At 42.2% G+C, this 16,494-nt stretch overlaps 1 protein-coding gene across 1 annotated transcript in view; it reads right to left on the minus strand.

Moving 5' to 3' along the window:
- Positions 1-2,495: 2,495 nt before the first annotated feature.
- The window catches only part of TXN (thioredoxin), a 31,826-nt gene continuing 17,827 nt past the window's right edge, over positions 2,496-16,494 (minus strand). The window contains exons 2-5 of the mRNA XM_075338907.1: positions 9,731-9,835; positions 6,197-6,256; positions 3,212-3,277; positions 2,496-2,772 (exon numbers count right to left, since the gene is read on the minus strand). Coding sequence (XP_075195022.1) covers positions 2,710-2,772; positions 3,212-3,277; positions 6,197-6,256; positions 9,731-9,835 — 294 coding nt within the window. The 3' untranslated portion in view covers positions 2,496-2,709. The remainder of the gene's footprint in view (positions 2,773-3,211; positions 3,278-6,196; positions 6,257-9,730; positions 9,836-16,494) is intronic.

Raw genomic sequence — 16,494 nt, forward strand, 5'->3', positions numbered from 1 at the left:
GTTCCAGACTCCCTCATTAGGACCCATACATATTCCCAAAGCCGGACCCCACATACCGGCATTACCCAGGGACCCTACAGAGGGTATGTCACAACAGACACCTTCTTTTTCTCTTTTCCTCTTTTTATCCTAATTTCTTCCTTCTTCCCTTACCTCTGTTTTTTTTCCCTCAGCTGTCTCCGCACGGAGGTCTTTACATTTTTACAGCTATCCTACGTATTCACCAAGCTGGTTATTCCAGTGTAGGTCAAGGTGAGCATTCTTACCATGTTCTTCATACCCTACGGTCACTCACGTTGCTTCCCCATCCTACATCAATCGGGTTGTAGTAGAATAACAACCAACAGGTTCTGTGAACCTTTATGCATGGTTTTCTCCAGGTTTAAACTGTATGCACTTATTTATGTACCTTTGCCTCTATGGTTTTGTCATTACCTATGTAATCTGATGTACAATTTTAGCCTTGTGTACCTTGACAATGCAGCCATTTATTACAATTGATTGATCTCCTTTCTTTGTTTTGTTTTCTCATTTTGTATATAATGTATTCAGCCTGTCTGACCTGATGAAGGCTTGCTAGCCGAAACGTCGACACCTGGCGGACAATTGTACAGCACTGTTTTTTTCACGTCTTGCACTAACAGAATAAAAGAAATATTAAGTTTTTCTGCATTTGGAATTTTTTTGCCGTTTTCCAGTACACTATATGGTAAAACTGAGGGTTTCATTTAAAAGTACAGCTCGTTCTGCAAAAAATGAGCCCTCACATGACCATATTGACTGAAAAATAAAAAAAAAAGTTACGTCTCTCAGAAAAAGAATGGCGAAAAAAAACCAAAAAACGGAAAGCGAAAAATCGGCCGGTCGTGAAGGGGTTGACTATGGAGTACAGTGGTCATTCATCTTTGCTAAAAATATATCTGAGAGTCCAATACTTTAAAGGCGGCAGCGTGTGCGCATACATAGATCATTTCAATAGGTCCCAGAATGGTTCCTTTGTTAGGCCGGCATCACACTTCCGATTGACTTGTATGAGTGCAATGTGAGAAAATCTCGCATTGCACTCGGCCCAATGTTAAATCAATGAGGCAGCTTCGATCTGCTTTTTTTTCCTCAGCTCAAGTCGGACTGAAGACAAAAAATGCAGCATGCTGCGATTTCTAGAGTTTATAGTGCGAGTCTCTCCAATGCAAGTGTATGGGAGCGAGAAGAAGAAGAAAGAAAAAAAAAAAAACAAAAAAAAAAAAAAAAACAAACACAACAACACACACGCGACACACGGACCATCCTACTGACATCCGTTTTTCTAACTACAATTCTATCATGTAGCACAGAACACTGCAAATGCTCCTGTACAGGACTGTAAATGAGTAACAGCTGCTGAGGAAAAAAAACGGATCACATACGGATTGAATACGGATTGCTCACGGACTACTATCATGAGAAAAATCAGAAACTCGCATTGCAATTGCATACGGATCAACACTCGAACATAGCTCATCCTACTCTCAGGCACGAGAATCAGAACGATTTTCAATTTTCAATCGCAAGTGTGACGCCGGCCTTATGGCGAGTATCCAGACCATACCAGAAGACATTTCTTGCTTTGCTAATGTTAAAATTACAGCATACAAAAGACTACCTGTTTCAACAGGTCTGTGCCACATTGCGCAATTTGCGATGTTGGAGGAGCGCAAGTGACCTTCAAAGTTCTTCTATTAACCCACAATATACCAAGTTAATGAATTGCTTTAATAATAGTTAGCATGAAAATAAGACTGTTTAGAAATAGCAAGTCAATTGCAATCTTTCATTCTCATGCAATGGGAACGCTTATCTTTTATAGTGTACAGCTAGGAGAGAAGTGAACTCCTAACATACCAGCCAACACCTTGGTTTCTATGTGGCAGTTAGCTGCTCAGCTTCCAGAACAGACCATTGATATCTGATTGAGTTATAGCAGAACTTGTGCTGAGAATTATATTTCAACTAATACTACAGCTCTTCTATTCACCAGAGGTGTTACTCAGAGAGGAGAGCCCACCCTGCCAGAAAGCAGGAAGTATGTAGACTATTACTATTACTCTGAGCTGCTCAAGAGATAATTTAGTATAACCCTTTAAGAGAGGTGCAACAGCAATTGCCAGCTAGATCTTGTACTCTGATGGAAGATCTCACAAATGCTTTTTTGCTAAATTGTTAATACCCACTGAGTCTAAAATCTTAGGGAAAGGCTTACTAGAGGTGTGTGGTCAGTAAAAGCGACAATATGGGTTGCAACTTCTTATACTCGTAGTTTGGAAACAAGACGCACAACATTTAAGTCATAGTCAAAAATTACTTGACCATTTGCCGATTTAGTGTATTTGTTAGGTTTACTCTACCCCCCCACACCTCTTGTACCGCTAGATTTTTTGGTAACTTAGTAAACCAAGCAACAATGACACACAAAAAAAAAAAAAAAAAAAGAAGAAAAGCCACAACAGAGAAGGATATTGGGGTCTAGCAGCCATTTTATTCAACACATGTTCTTGAATCCATTCCATTTACACTACAATAAAAGGAATAATGGAAAGGTTTAGCATCTTCTATAGAGCTTGAATAAAAAAAAGGAATGGTTGCAGTTTTCCTTCATATATATTTCATTGATAGCACAGTTTGATTGCAGTCATAATATACAGAAAATAAAAGCTAACACCAATTACACATTTATTTCAGTTCTTGCACTTTCTGCTCCAAAGAGGCCTGGTTGGCTCCACTAAATTCATGCACCTGAAGAAAAAGCAAAAACAGTTAGTTTCATACATTTCAGTCATGCACAGACCATTAAAGCTGAACAGACGCTATCACTAGGGACCACTTTCCCTGGAATGTCCTCTAGAGGAATAGTCAAGGCTGCAGCCCATCACATGGTTTACACAAGACTAGTGGGGGACACAGAGGACAGAGGTCCGAGAAGAGAGATCCCGTAGAAATGTTCAGTACATATTCACAAAAGAGGAGGTCCAGTAGTAGCGGCAACCCAGTTAACTTAAGACTTCTTATGTATTTATAAGACCCTCTACTAGAGCTACTTATTCAGTAATAGCGTTACAAGTAACTAAAACTTAACCTGTCATGACAAGCAAAAGCAAAGCCCCCAGTGGATTGCTTGATAATGCCCACTACATTCAAAGTCCACAGCTCAGAGATGTAAATGGCAAATACATACCCGATTTCCGTTTTTATAGAAGTGAAAGGTTGGCATGCATTTAATATCACAGTCTGCAGCAACATCCTAAAAGGAACGGGTAAGGGGGGGAGGGGGGGAAACAAAACTCATTACTCATATGAAAGCAAAAAGGATGATGGAATTATAGTCCTACAACATCTTGTACTTTTGTCCCATACTACAATATAAATGCCTTTAACAGGACTGCCCAACAGGCTCCTACGTATGGTATAGTCCTATTGCATTAAAAGGGACTGCAGCAGCATGTCAGTTTCAGAGTGTATAAGGATAATGTGGGCGTCACATGGTACGATATATCAGGCGATATGTCGTCGGGGTCACGTCGGTAGTGACGCACATCCGGCATCGTCTGATATATCGTAGCGTGTGACAGCGGTGAACGAGCAGAAATACTCACCTTCTCTTTCATCGTTGACACGTTGCTCACTTTAAAAAAAAAAAAAAATCCCCCGTCAGGTTGTTCATCATTCCCGTGGCAGCACACGTCGCTCCGTGTGACACCCCGGGTACGATGAACACAGCTTACCTGCGGCCGTTTACGTCCCGCTCATCTCCGCTTCTATTGGCCGGCTGCCGTGTGATGTCGCTGTGAAGCCGAACGTCCCTCCCCCTTCAGTAAGTGGATGTTCGCCGCCCACAGAGACGTCGCCCGGGAGGCAAGTACGTGTGACGGGGGTTTAATGACTTTGTACGACACGGGCAACTAATTGCCCGTGACGCACAAACGACGGGGGCAGGTACGATCGCTCGCGAAATCGCACGATAGATCGTACCGTGTAAAGCGTGCATTAGTCCATCAAATATAACCCATGACCTAACATGTTGGTCCTGAGGAAGGCAAAGAACCCCACTTGACAGACAGTAAGTGCCACATGGGTGATGACCATGGCGGCCATTTTGGATCCAACTTTATTTTTTCCAATGGGAAGAGGGTCATGTAACACATCAAAACTTGAGAATTTCCCAAGAAAAACAATGGTGTTCTGGGTTTTAACATAACTATTTGTTCATTAGTTATTTACACTATTATGACCATTTATAAAATGTGTTAAGTGCTGCCCATTGTGTTGGATTGTCAATGCAACCCTCTTCTCCCACTCTTGACATACTGATAGCAACACCGCAGAAGAAATGCTAGCACAGGCTTCCAGTATCCGTTGTTTCAGATGCTGCACATCTTGTATCTTCACAGCATAGACAATTGCCTTCAGATGACCCCAAAGATAAAAGGTCTAAGGGGGTCAGATCAGGAGACCTTGGTGGCCATTCAACTGGCCCACGATGATCAATCCACTTTCCAGGAAACTGTTCATGTAGGAATGCTCGGACCTGACACCCATAATTTGATGGTGCACCGAGCATTCCTACATAAACAGTGTCCTGGAAAGTGAATTGGTCATCGTGGGCCAGTTGAATGGCCACCAAGGTCTCCCGATCTGACCCCCTAAAGGCCCAGTTACACGCAACGATGGATCTAAACGATATATCGCCGGGGTCACGGATTCCGTGACGCACATCCGGCATAGTTAGCAACGTCGTTGCGTGTGACAGCAAAGATCGACCGTTAACAATGGAAAAGACTCACCTTATCGTCCATCATTCACATGTTGTTCCTTTTCAAAAAATTGTTGATTTTAGAGGTAGAGGGTTGTTCATTGTTCCCAAAGCAGCACACATCGCTACGTGTGACACCTCGGGAACGACAAGCTACAGCTTACCTGCGGCCGCCGGCAATGCGGAAGGAAGGTGGTGGGCGGCATGTTACGTCCCGCTCATCTCCGCCCCTCCGCTTCTATTGGGTGGCCGTTTATTGATGCTGCACGAACCGTCCCCTTGGAAAGGAGGCGGTTCGCCGGCAACAGCGACGTCGCTAGGCAGGTAAGTCCATGTGACGGCTCCGAATTATTTTGTACGAATGATTTTGTACGCCACGGGCAGCGATTTGCCCGTGACGCACAAACAGGGGGGGCAGGTGCTTACACAAGCGATATCGCCAAGTGTAACACCCCCTTTAGACCTTTATCTTTGGGGTCATCTGAAGGCAGTTGTCTATGCTGTGAAGATACAAGATGTGCAGCATCGGAAACAACGGATACTAGAAGCCTGTGCAGCATCGGAGACAACGGATACTAGAAGCCTGTGCTAGCATTTCTTCTGCAGTGTTGCTATCAGTGTGTCAAGAGTGGGAGAAGAGAATTGCATTGACAATCCAACACAATGGGCAGTACTTTGAACACATTTACAATTTTATGATCACTTATAAATAACGAACAAAATAAAAAAGTTATGTTAAAACAAAGCACACCATTGTTTTTCTTGTGAAATTCTCAATATGTTTGAAGTGTTGCATGACCTTCCCATTGAAAAAAAAAAAAAAAAAAAAAAAAAAAAAAACCACACACACACACACACACACACACACACACACACACACACCTTTGCTGTAACTTTTTCGCCACAATCTATGTAAAAGATGCACGTGGATATTAAAAAAGACAAATTCAACAATAATGTTACATTGGCAGACTGTTCCTCTATTACTGATAAGTCAGAACTTGTATTAAACATGGAAATAAGGCTGAAGAAAAAAACAAAAAAAAAAACAAAAAAAAAAAACACACTATTGTAGACCTGAAGTCTATTACTCCATTTCTCGCCCGGCACGGCCTCCTCCCCCTCTGTCAAGGACGGCTTCTATGCTGCATGACTTCAGTCAAAAGGAGCAGTCACTCAAGCAGGGCGGAGGTGGTACACACACACACACACACACACACACACGGCAGTAAAATGAATACTACATCAACCAAATTGTTAAATAATTGAAAATATATACAGTATAAAATTACAAGAACATCAAACTGAACTGCCAGAGAGGGAACAGTTTTTTTTCTAAAGTCAATTTAGTAAATTCAGTATGCTGGATCAAGTAATAAACCAGATATTTAAAAAGGAAATATAATTTACCGCTGCATCATCCACATCCACTTTAAGAAATACAACATCAGTGTATTTTGTGCTCATGGCCTAGAAACAAAAGAAGAAGAAGAAGAATGAATGAGCGAGATTATATATAGCCAATTAGAGTCTACATAGATCATCAGGGAAGTAGGAGGATGGCATTCACCCTTCTGTGTACACCAATGCTATTAATGGGAAATGTGCAATTTAACCACCTGGAAACAAGTGCTGAACCGTTAGGCCTAAGCCACACGGCGAGAAAAATCGGTGCGAGTGGAGTGCGATAAAACATCGCATTCCACTCGGACCAATTCTAGCCTGTGTGTCAGCACACATGGGCGATTATTTTCTCAGCCCTAATCGGACCGAGAAAACAATCGCAGCATACTGCGACTGTAATGCAAGACTCCTTTCTCTCGTACCCATTCAAGTGAATGGGGCGAGAGAAAAATCGCACTGCACTTGCAGTACACCGGTGTACCGCGCGTGCAGAGCGAGAATCGCAATAGCCGGCTATGGAGGAAAGAGGGAGATAAATCCCTCCCCTCCTCCGTGCCGGCCCTTCCCTCCTCAGCGCCGGCCTGCCCCTCGCAGCTGAGGTCCGCTCGCACAGTCGGACCTCAGACGCAGGGATACTCGCATGACACTCTACTCCTGCTGTGCTGCCAGCGCGAGCCGAGTGTCATGCGAGCATCGCAGTAGTGCCCCATGTGGCCATGGCCTTAGGGCACACATCAGGTGCAGGTGTATGGAGTGGGCTCAGGAGCAGAGTCCGTCACATACCCACATATGAACAACTACAAACACTTTGATCACTCTTTATTGTCTATTTTAAATGGATAGTCTGGAAAAAAAAAACAAAAAACAAATTTGGCAGTTCACCCCTACTTTTTGGCATTTACTATATGGGATTATTATAATTATATATATATATATATATATATATATATATATATATATATATATATATATATATATATATATATATATATATATATATATATATATATATAAAACTTTATTGGTAAAGCTAAAAAAGGAGGAGGAGAAGTAATTCAAACTTCTATATTCCATTTGTGAAACTATTGTAATTTTGGTGAAAATTTTTACTACATCACTACTTTCAACTTTTTTTTTTTTTATTTATATAAACCAGAGAGTTATCTTACACAAAATCGGTAATAAACACCATTTCCTACATGTCTACTGTACAGCAGCACATTTTTTTGTAGGGACCACATTACATTTGAAGTAACTTTTGGTGGGGCCTATATGGTATGGCTCTTTGAACAAGGGGAAAAAACTAAAATAAAATATATTAATATATATATATATATATATATATATATATATATATATATATATATATATATATATATATATATATATATATATATATATATATATATATATTTTTTTTTTTAATTACACATACATATACACACACACACACACACACACACACACTTATTAATTATAAAATAAAAATGAATTAAGTTTGTTAATTGAAATCTAGGAGACGATGTTACTAGTAACATGCAGGCTCTGCAAAAGTGCCAGGGCTTCCCCCAAAAATAAATCCATCAAAATCTTCACACACAGACCCAAAATGCACCCACACAAATGTTTCGCCTTACTTTACTGAGGGGAGCCCAGTATAATTTACAGGGTATGTCCCCAGAAGCACGAGCTGGACACACAATCTGTGGGCACTACAATGGCAGATTTGCAATTTTCACTTAGCAGCATCCATTACTGCTAGTTTCTAGGAAAACACCCATGGAGTCAAAACGGTTACTACACCTGCGGGCACATTCACAGATGGGTGCAATTTCCAAAGTGAGGACACTTGGGGGGGGGGGTTCTGCTATTCTGGCACTTAGGGGCTTTGTATATATAGTGTCTGCAAACTGTTTTAGGAAAATCTGTGTTACAAGGGTCAAATGGTGTCAATCTGTAACTAGTTTGGCAGTATGCTTCGAGACATTGTGCATTTGGAAGAAGCATTTCCACCCAAGCTTTAAGTTCCTGGCTGATGTCTTGAAATGTTGCTTCAGTATTTCCACATAATCTGCTTTCCTCATGATGCCATCATTTTGTGAAGTCCCTCCTGCAGCAAAACAGGCCCACAACACTATGCTGCCACCCACATATTCAGTTTGGATTGTGTTCCTAGACTTCAAAGCTTCTCCATTTTTACTCCAAACGTAACAATTGTCATTATGGCCTATCAATTTAATTTTAGTTCTCAGACCACAGGACATGTCTCCAAAAATTAAAAGTCTGTGTTTAAACTTTAAGCTGGCTTTTTTATGGTTTCTTTTGGAGCATTGGCTTCTTCCTGGCAGAGTAGATTTCAGCCCATGTTGATGCAGTTCTCGTTTCACTGTAGATAATGACATAATCTTACCAGCTTCCGCCAGCATCTTTAGAAGGTCTTTTGCTTTTTTTCCCTTGGGTTGCTATGCACATGTCTGACCAAAGCACATTCATCTCTGGTACACCAAACCCATCCCTTCCTGAGCGGTATGATGGCTGGTCAGTTTCAACTTATTTGTACTTGCGTATAATTTTTTTGTTCAGATGAACGAGACACCTTCAGGTATCTGGGAATTATACTCAATGATGAACCAGACTTGTGCAAGTGCACAATTCTCTTCCAGATATCTAGGCTGCTTTCTTTTGACTTTTCCATGATTATACACAAAAAAGCAGTGTGTTTCAGGTGTGCATTAAAATTCATCCACAGGTGTGTCTCTAATTAACTCAGATGTTGCTAATAAACCTATCAGAAGCTTAAAAAGATGTCATATGGGCTGTCCCATATTGTTTAATGGCATAGTACTTTTAGTGGATGTAAACTTTTCACTTTGCAGAAAGTAATATAAATGCCTTAAAACATTTTCTCTCTTTCTGGCATTTGGCAAATACAGTATAAATAATTTTGGTTCCTAATTGACCTGAAATGGGAAAGGTTTATTCTGATTTTATGTCAGATAGTGAGAAAAACATACGGATGTGTCTTTTTAGATAGTGTATGTAAACTTGTTTTCAACTAAGTGTTAAGAATTATTCTTCAGGGTGGCACGATTACTGCGATACCACGTTCATTTGGGGGTTTTATGTTTGGGTACTAAATTGCAATTTTCTAATTTCTCTGCCACAGTAAAAAAAACAAAAAAAAAACAAAACAAAAAACACACACACACACACACACACACACACTTTTTTAGGTTGTTCACTTTTTGGTACCAGGGGCAGTGCAGGCATTTAAGCCAAGCTCCCAGGAGAGATAAAGGGCTTAAAATTCTATCCACATGTAGTGAAGAATCAGCATGAAATGGAGGACCCGCTCAGGATTTGCAGATCTAGTTTCTTGTATATGTATACTCATTCCTCAGCATGCTAATTTGATTGCGGATTTTCACCCTTTGCAATGCATATTTTGAAATCCGCTGTAACATTCTTTATGCAACAGCCAACATTGCAGAACATATCCAGCATGTCCAGCCTTACATAACTCACAGACAGATTACTTACATCAAAGAAAGGTCCGATCATCTTACACGGCCCGCACCATGTGGCTGTGAAGTCAACAACTACAAGTTTATCACCAGCCTCACACAGGGCAGTTTTAAATTGCTCCTAAAATATAAAGAATAAAAGGAAATTAAACAAACATCATTTTCATTCCTGTTGATATCACCATGTAACATTAAATTTGAAAAATTTACCTTAACAAGAGCCATTGTAGTTCACATACGATTTAACAATTGCATGTGACAATGGAGCCTTTTTGCTATTTCATTCAGCTACTAAAAAGAATATTAAAATGAACCTGTCAGGTGCAACATGCACCCAGAGCCACGAGAAGTACTGGGTGCATACTGCCAGTCCCTGCCTAACTGTCCCTGTATACACTAGCATAGATAAATAAAGAGATCTTTAGAAAAAGTATTTCTAAAGATCTTTTATCATATGCTAATGACCACAGGGACTAGTCGCAAGGACGTTATATCCCCTGACTAGTCCGCCCTCTTAGCATGTTAACACACGCCTGGTATTCCGTGCCCAGCGTCATCGGCAGCGATGCGCGTACCTATGTCAGTTGTCACCGCCTCAGTGCGCATGATCAGAGGTCCTGGCACTTCCGGTCATGCGCACTAGACCTCTCAGAAGTCGGGAAACGTACAACCGGCTTCATATAATGCGAATGACCGGAAGTGCTGGGACTTCGAGCAGGTGCACTGAGCCTAAACCAGGCAACTGAGGCTGACAAGTCGAGGGAAATAACACCCTTACCACTAGTCCCTGTGCTCATTAGCAGATCATAAAAGGATCTTTAGAAATACTTTTTCTGGAGATCCCTTTATCTATGCTACTACATACAAGGGCGGTTAGGTAGGGATTAGCAATATTCACTCAGAACTGCTTGTGGTTCTGGGTGCATACTGCACCTGACAGGTCCCCTTTAAAGGAGCACTAAATATAGAAAATGCACTAAAATAATAGTTTGGGTGATAAAACCCACAGGTCAAAACAGGACCCCTAAAAAGTGTTTAAAAGGGTTTTTCCCCCTATCATTCCATATAACTGCAAACAACTGAATCTTCGATTCTCATGTTTTTTGTGACATATTGTACTTCATTTTAGTGGAAAATTTTGGACAATTTTTGCGTTTACGTGAGAAAACTAGGTAATTGGTAGAAAATTGCTATGTTTTCAAAGTTTGAATTTTTATGCCATTAATCCAAAGTTACCGTAGGTCATACAAAACAGTTAATAAATAACATTTCCCACAATGTCTACTTTACATCAGCACAAATTTATGAAACAAAGAAAAGTAAAACTGCTAATCCTAAATGTTCTATCGGCAATTTCTCATTTTTCCCCCCTCCACGCACACGCGCCATCATTTGAACCGGGACCGTGGACATACTGGGACACTCACCGCACCGGCCTGCTCCACCACTGCTGCCACCGCTGCCAGCACAACCTCTGCCTCCTGTAACCCCACTTCACCACCACTGCAACCCCCCACCCCCCCCCCCAGTAAGACACCACCGGAGTATAAGACGGACCCCACTTTTTTTTCCTTTAAATTTGGGGTGCGTCTTATAAAAAAAAAACAAAACAAAACAGTTAGTGACCTGTGGTGCATGTTTTAAACTCACATCTCAATTTTTTTCCTTGCGTGTACACTGAGTTTCTGCAGATTTGCATCAGATGTGGGGGGGGGGGGGGGGAATTGCTTATCTACTTATTGTGGTTCTGCTTTGGAAACCCACCAAAACGCATATAATCTGGACATGTGTATGAATAACGTTTTGTCATAGCCAAATACCAGGAAGTAACAAAAACAAAGCAGATTTAGGCCCTGTGCGCACACTGCGTTTTTTTTCACCAGCAGATTTGCTGCATTTTTTCTGTAGCAAAAAGAATTGCATGTCACTTCTTTTCCGCAGGTACCTGCAGTTTTTGCAATAGATCATGGTCAAAAATCGTGGTGAACAACCTGTGGAAAATTCGAGGCAAATCGCGGTAAAACCGCATGCAGTTTGCTGCATTTTTTTTCCGCGGGTACAGTAATCTTTCAGAGCCTGTGGAATCAAGAAAATTCCACTTTCTAGTGTGCACAGGGCCTTAAAGCATGACAGAGGTTAAAAAAAAACAAACAAAAAAAAAAACGCTCACACACAAATATGCAAGTAAGCCACTTACATAATTGGGAGGTTTTGATGTTGCAGCATTTTTGCACCTGATACTCATCATGGGAACGCAGCCTTAGGCCCCTTTCACAGGTCCGTTAAAAATCATGTTTTGCATGGATGTGTAAAAAGGTGCGTATGGCCCTCCGTGTGCCGTGATTTTGGCACATGAGTGTTCTCCGTGTGCTAGCCGTGATAATACACGGAAAACAGTAACTTTCTGCTCACCTGTCTCTGGCGTTTGTCCGTGGTGCTGATCTGAGGTCTCCAGCACTGCCGACTCCCCGCTGCTGCTGCTTCCGGCCCACAGTGCAGTGAATATGTGATGAGCATAATGAGCGGGGGTCGGAAGCAAGTGACAGCAGCTGCAGAGACAGCAGCACTGGAGAAGGAGAGTATAAAAATTAATTTTATTTCACAGACACATGGTTTTCTCTGGTACGTGTCACACTGATGTCACATGGATCACATCCGTGCGGTCCGTATGACACCTGTGCTGCTGGAGAAAAACGGACACGTCCAAGTGTGATGCACACACGTATGCTCCACAAGGACCATGATAAAACAGCGACGGGTGTGCAGAGCTATTGATTTTAATGGGTGTACGTGTCCCCGGTACGTATGAAAACGGACGTCACACATACAGGAGAGACACGGATGTGCGGAGGGGGCCTAAAAAGGCTGAGTCACTTTCGCAATAGAGCAAAAATACCTATGGATTAAGAGGTTGAATAGAATTTATTTTATCAGGGGGCACAAAATTTTCTAAAAATCCTTTTGCAGTGAAAAGGTTAACAATAGGCGGGTCTGTCTACAATCTGTTCCTTTCATATTCAGTTAAATGACCTACCATATAAACGCAATAATGCATGGGCGGTTTAAAGATTAAACCAAGGAAAGGACCAATGTTGATAATTGGGATGGGGAAAGAGTTGCAGTATTCTACATCTTGTCAAAGGGCTCCATTATACAAGAAGAATTCACTGTCCTATACAATCAATGGTTAAACTAATGTACTTCGGCCATAAATCTAAGGACATTACCTAGATGAAATGATCTAGCAGGAGTTCAGATTACACAGTGACTCAGCACGATTGTTATGCAAGGCTCTTCTGCGAAACGGCAACTGATCCAGAAAATGTAAGACTGCATTCACTCCGCAAGGTAGAAAGAGCACAGACCGGACACAGGAACCCCTTCTTAATAATGGTCATTAGATATTATTTCCTCACCAATCCATAGGAGGAAATCCGCTCCCATATGCCATGCAGATTACCGTTAACAAAACCCTGCATATAGGGGATATGGTCTCAGAACACCACATTTACTAGAAGCTAGGCCAAAATGCTGGGGTTCACAATTAGGCTATGCTTCCTACACTTGTTTAGAGACCACTCCTGTACAATTTATTTAACCCTCTTAATAAAGCGCCATTAATTCCATAGTGCTTTACATATATCAGCAACATTGGGCTCACAATCTAAAAGGTTCCCATCAGTATGTCTTTGCAGGAGTGTCCTCCGACACTCCAAACACAGGGAAAACATACAAACTCCTTGCAGATGTTGTCTTTCGTTGGCGTATAAATGGGTATAAATCCCAACACTGTGCTGCCCTAGAACGAACCACTTTGTACGTTAATGACCAAGCCTCATTCTCCAATTCTGACCAGTGCCAATTATTGATAAGAGGCTTAAGCCGGCGTTGCACGCTATGATTTATCTGCCGATATGTCGTCGGGGGTCACGGTTTGTGACGCAAAGCCGGCATCGTTCAAGACGTCGTTGCGTGTAACACCTACGAGCGACTCTGAACGATCGCAAATAGGTTGAAAATCGTGGATCGTTGACACATCGTTCGTTTTCAAAATATTGTTCATCGTTTGGATTGCAGCAGACATATTGGTACGTGTGACACCCTTCCAACGACAAACAGCATTCAAACGACCATCTTAGTCAAACAATAAAATTGCTTATCGCTGTTGCGTTGTTGGCGAGGTGTGTATGTGTGACCGCAAATAAACGACCTATGTGCGATCTCGGCAAATCATATCCACGATCTGGGCGTGTCACAGTTTCCGAAATCGGCAGATAAATCGTAGCGTGTAACGGGGCCTTTATTCTTCAAGTCAGTACAATTACAGTGACACCACATTTACAAAAAGTGTATTAGTTTTGGCGTTAGGCCTAAGACACACGGGGTGAAAATCGGAGCGAGTGGAGTGCAATAAAACATCGCATTCCACGCGGACCAATATTAGCCTGTGTATCAGCGCACATGAGCAAATATTTTCTCAGCATAATTGGACCGAGAAAACAGTCACAGCATGCTGCAGGTGCAATGCGATCCTTGTTTCTCTCACACCCATTCAAGTCTATGGGACAAGAGTTAAAAAAAACAAAAAAAAAAACAAACAAAACAAAACCATGATCGCACTGCACTCTCATTACACCGGTGTACGACGAGTGCAGGGCGAGAATGGCAATAGCCGGCTGCGGAGAAGAGAGGGAGATAAATCCCTCCCTCCCCTCTGCAGCGCCGGCCCTCCCCTCCTCAGTGCTGGCCCGCCCCCCCTCAGCTCAGGTCTGATCGCATGATCGGACCTCAGTTGCAGTGACACTTGCATGACACTTGGCTTCTGCTGTACTGTCAGTGTGAGCCGAGTGTCATGCGAGGATCCCAGTAGTCCCCGTATTGCTGAGAGAAACAAGATGACATTTTCAACTATACCATTGTTATTTACATTCGTTCTCTTTTCCACTTTTATTTCACAATGGCAATGGCGCTTACCGCATGAGCTTGGCTGTCAGCTGAGCCAAGCTCCTGCGGTGATCACGCAGGGAAGTACTGATATCATGCTGTGATCAGTCAAATTGACTCAAAGAGCAGTGACAGTAGCAATGGAGCAATGGGTGAATGGGTTGCAACAACTCTGGACACTCTGGCCAGCTGCCAGTGGCATCTGTTGACGTGGAGCAGTCATTGAGCGTTTTCACAGTGACAGTTTAAATCCATAGCGGACATAGCACGTCATAATGCGGAAACTTACACTTGCTCATGACCGCCATGTCAGTGGCTCTTTGTAAAGTGGTTAAAAAGGATCTGTCATCAGAAAATGAACAGTTTTTGTTAAAGGGAATCTGTCAGCAGGCTTATAAATTTCAAAGGTATTAAACGGAACCTGTCACATGTAAAAACACTAATGATCTGCAGATATGGGGTTAATCTGCAGGTTTATAGCTATTGAATACTACCCTGGTTTCATTCACAGAGGCTGTGCAGGTTCACCTACTGCTCTGTGTATGGACAATGGAGGCTGTAACCGCAAATCCCACATGGACAGCCGCTCTGCATTAAAACCCGCAGTCAGTCAGTGTGGGGGGGGGCGTGGTTACAGACACCATTCGCCATACACTGACTGAAGTCACGTCGGCACCGCCACAGAGACTGAAACCCCAACGCTGCCGGGAGGATTAAACATAATTCCATCCTGGCAGCGTGGTTTTATATGTAGGCGCTGGGCAGGTTTCTAATGCTATTAATCTGCAGATTAATAGCAGGGGTGGTTGTGTTTGATTCTTTATGACGTGACAGGTTCCCTTTAAAAATTGCCAATTTTTCTTGGAAAAATGCAACAGGTCCTCTAAACATGGTGTTTTTCTCCCTGGTCATCTACATTTCTTACACATGTAGGCTAGCATTTTTTCAAGTAGGCCTTGATGGGAGAGAGCAAATCCTCTAAAGTTATTACAGGTGATACATTTCCTTGAATGGCGACTACAGTTAATTTATATATCAAAAAAGTTATTGAAAGCAACAGGAGAAAAAAAACAAAACAAAACTGCTCTGCTTTCTTTGTGCCACTGGACATAGCACCTGGACTACAGAGGCACCCAGCAATCGAAACAAAACTTCTGACATGTCACTATGCCTTCTCAGAAACACGTACCCTTTACTGGGGATTACAAAGATGACACAATCTGCATTTCCCAAAGTGAAGAGTCAGGCTTTCTAAAAGTTTTGAGAAGGAAGAAACATTTTATTTATTTTATTGCACAATTGGGGAACTTACAGTCACCTGCTTTGTTTGCACAATTGAGTAATTGATTAAGAAGGAAGCAGTGGATAAACGTATGACTGGAGAATACAAGTACATTACTGGTTTTGTAACACCTACCCAGTTTCCCCGAAAATAAGACACTGTCTTATATTTTTTTTTGCCCTGAAAAAAGCACTGTCTTATTCTCGAGGAGACATGGTTGGGGATAAGTTTACCCCCCACATCCCTGGATCTTCATACTTACCAGCCCAGGGCGTCTGTATGGCTCCCAGATCCTCCTGTGATCTCCCATAAGGTGTGCTGCATGCCTCCCCTGCGTCTGGCCGACATCAGATCACACACACACACACTTCTTCCCACCCACCTCACAATCCCAGCAGCTGTGCTGCACGCCGTGCTCCTCTGCCTTCTGCCGACACTCACACATCAGACAGCATACACGCACACATCCGAGCGCATACACTCACATACACTGACGATATCGCACATACGCACTCACAACATCCGGAGATACCACATGCTTCCAGCCATGTGAT

This window comes from Anomaloglossus baeobatrachus, chromosome 1 (assembly GCF_048569485.1).
Source record: "Anomaloglossus baeobatrachus isolate aAnoBae1 chromosome 1, aAnoBae1.hap1, whole genome shotgun sequence".
Classification (NCBI taxonomy): Eukaryota; Metazoa; Chordata; class Amphibia; order Anura; family Aromobatidae; genus Anomaloglossus; species Anomaloglossus baeobatrachus.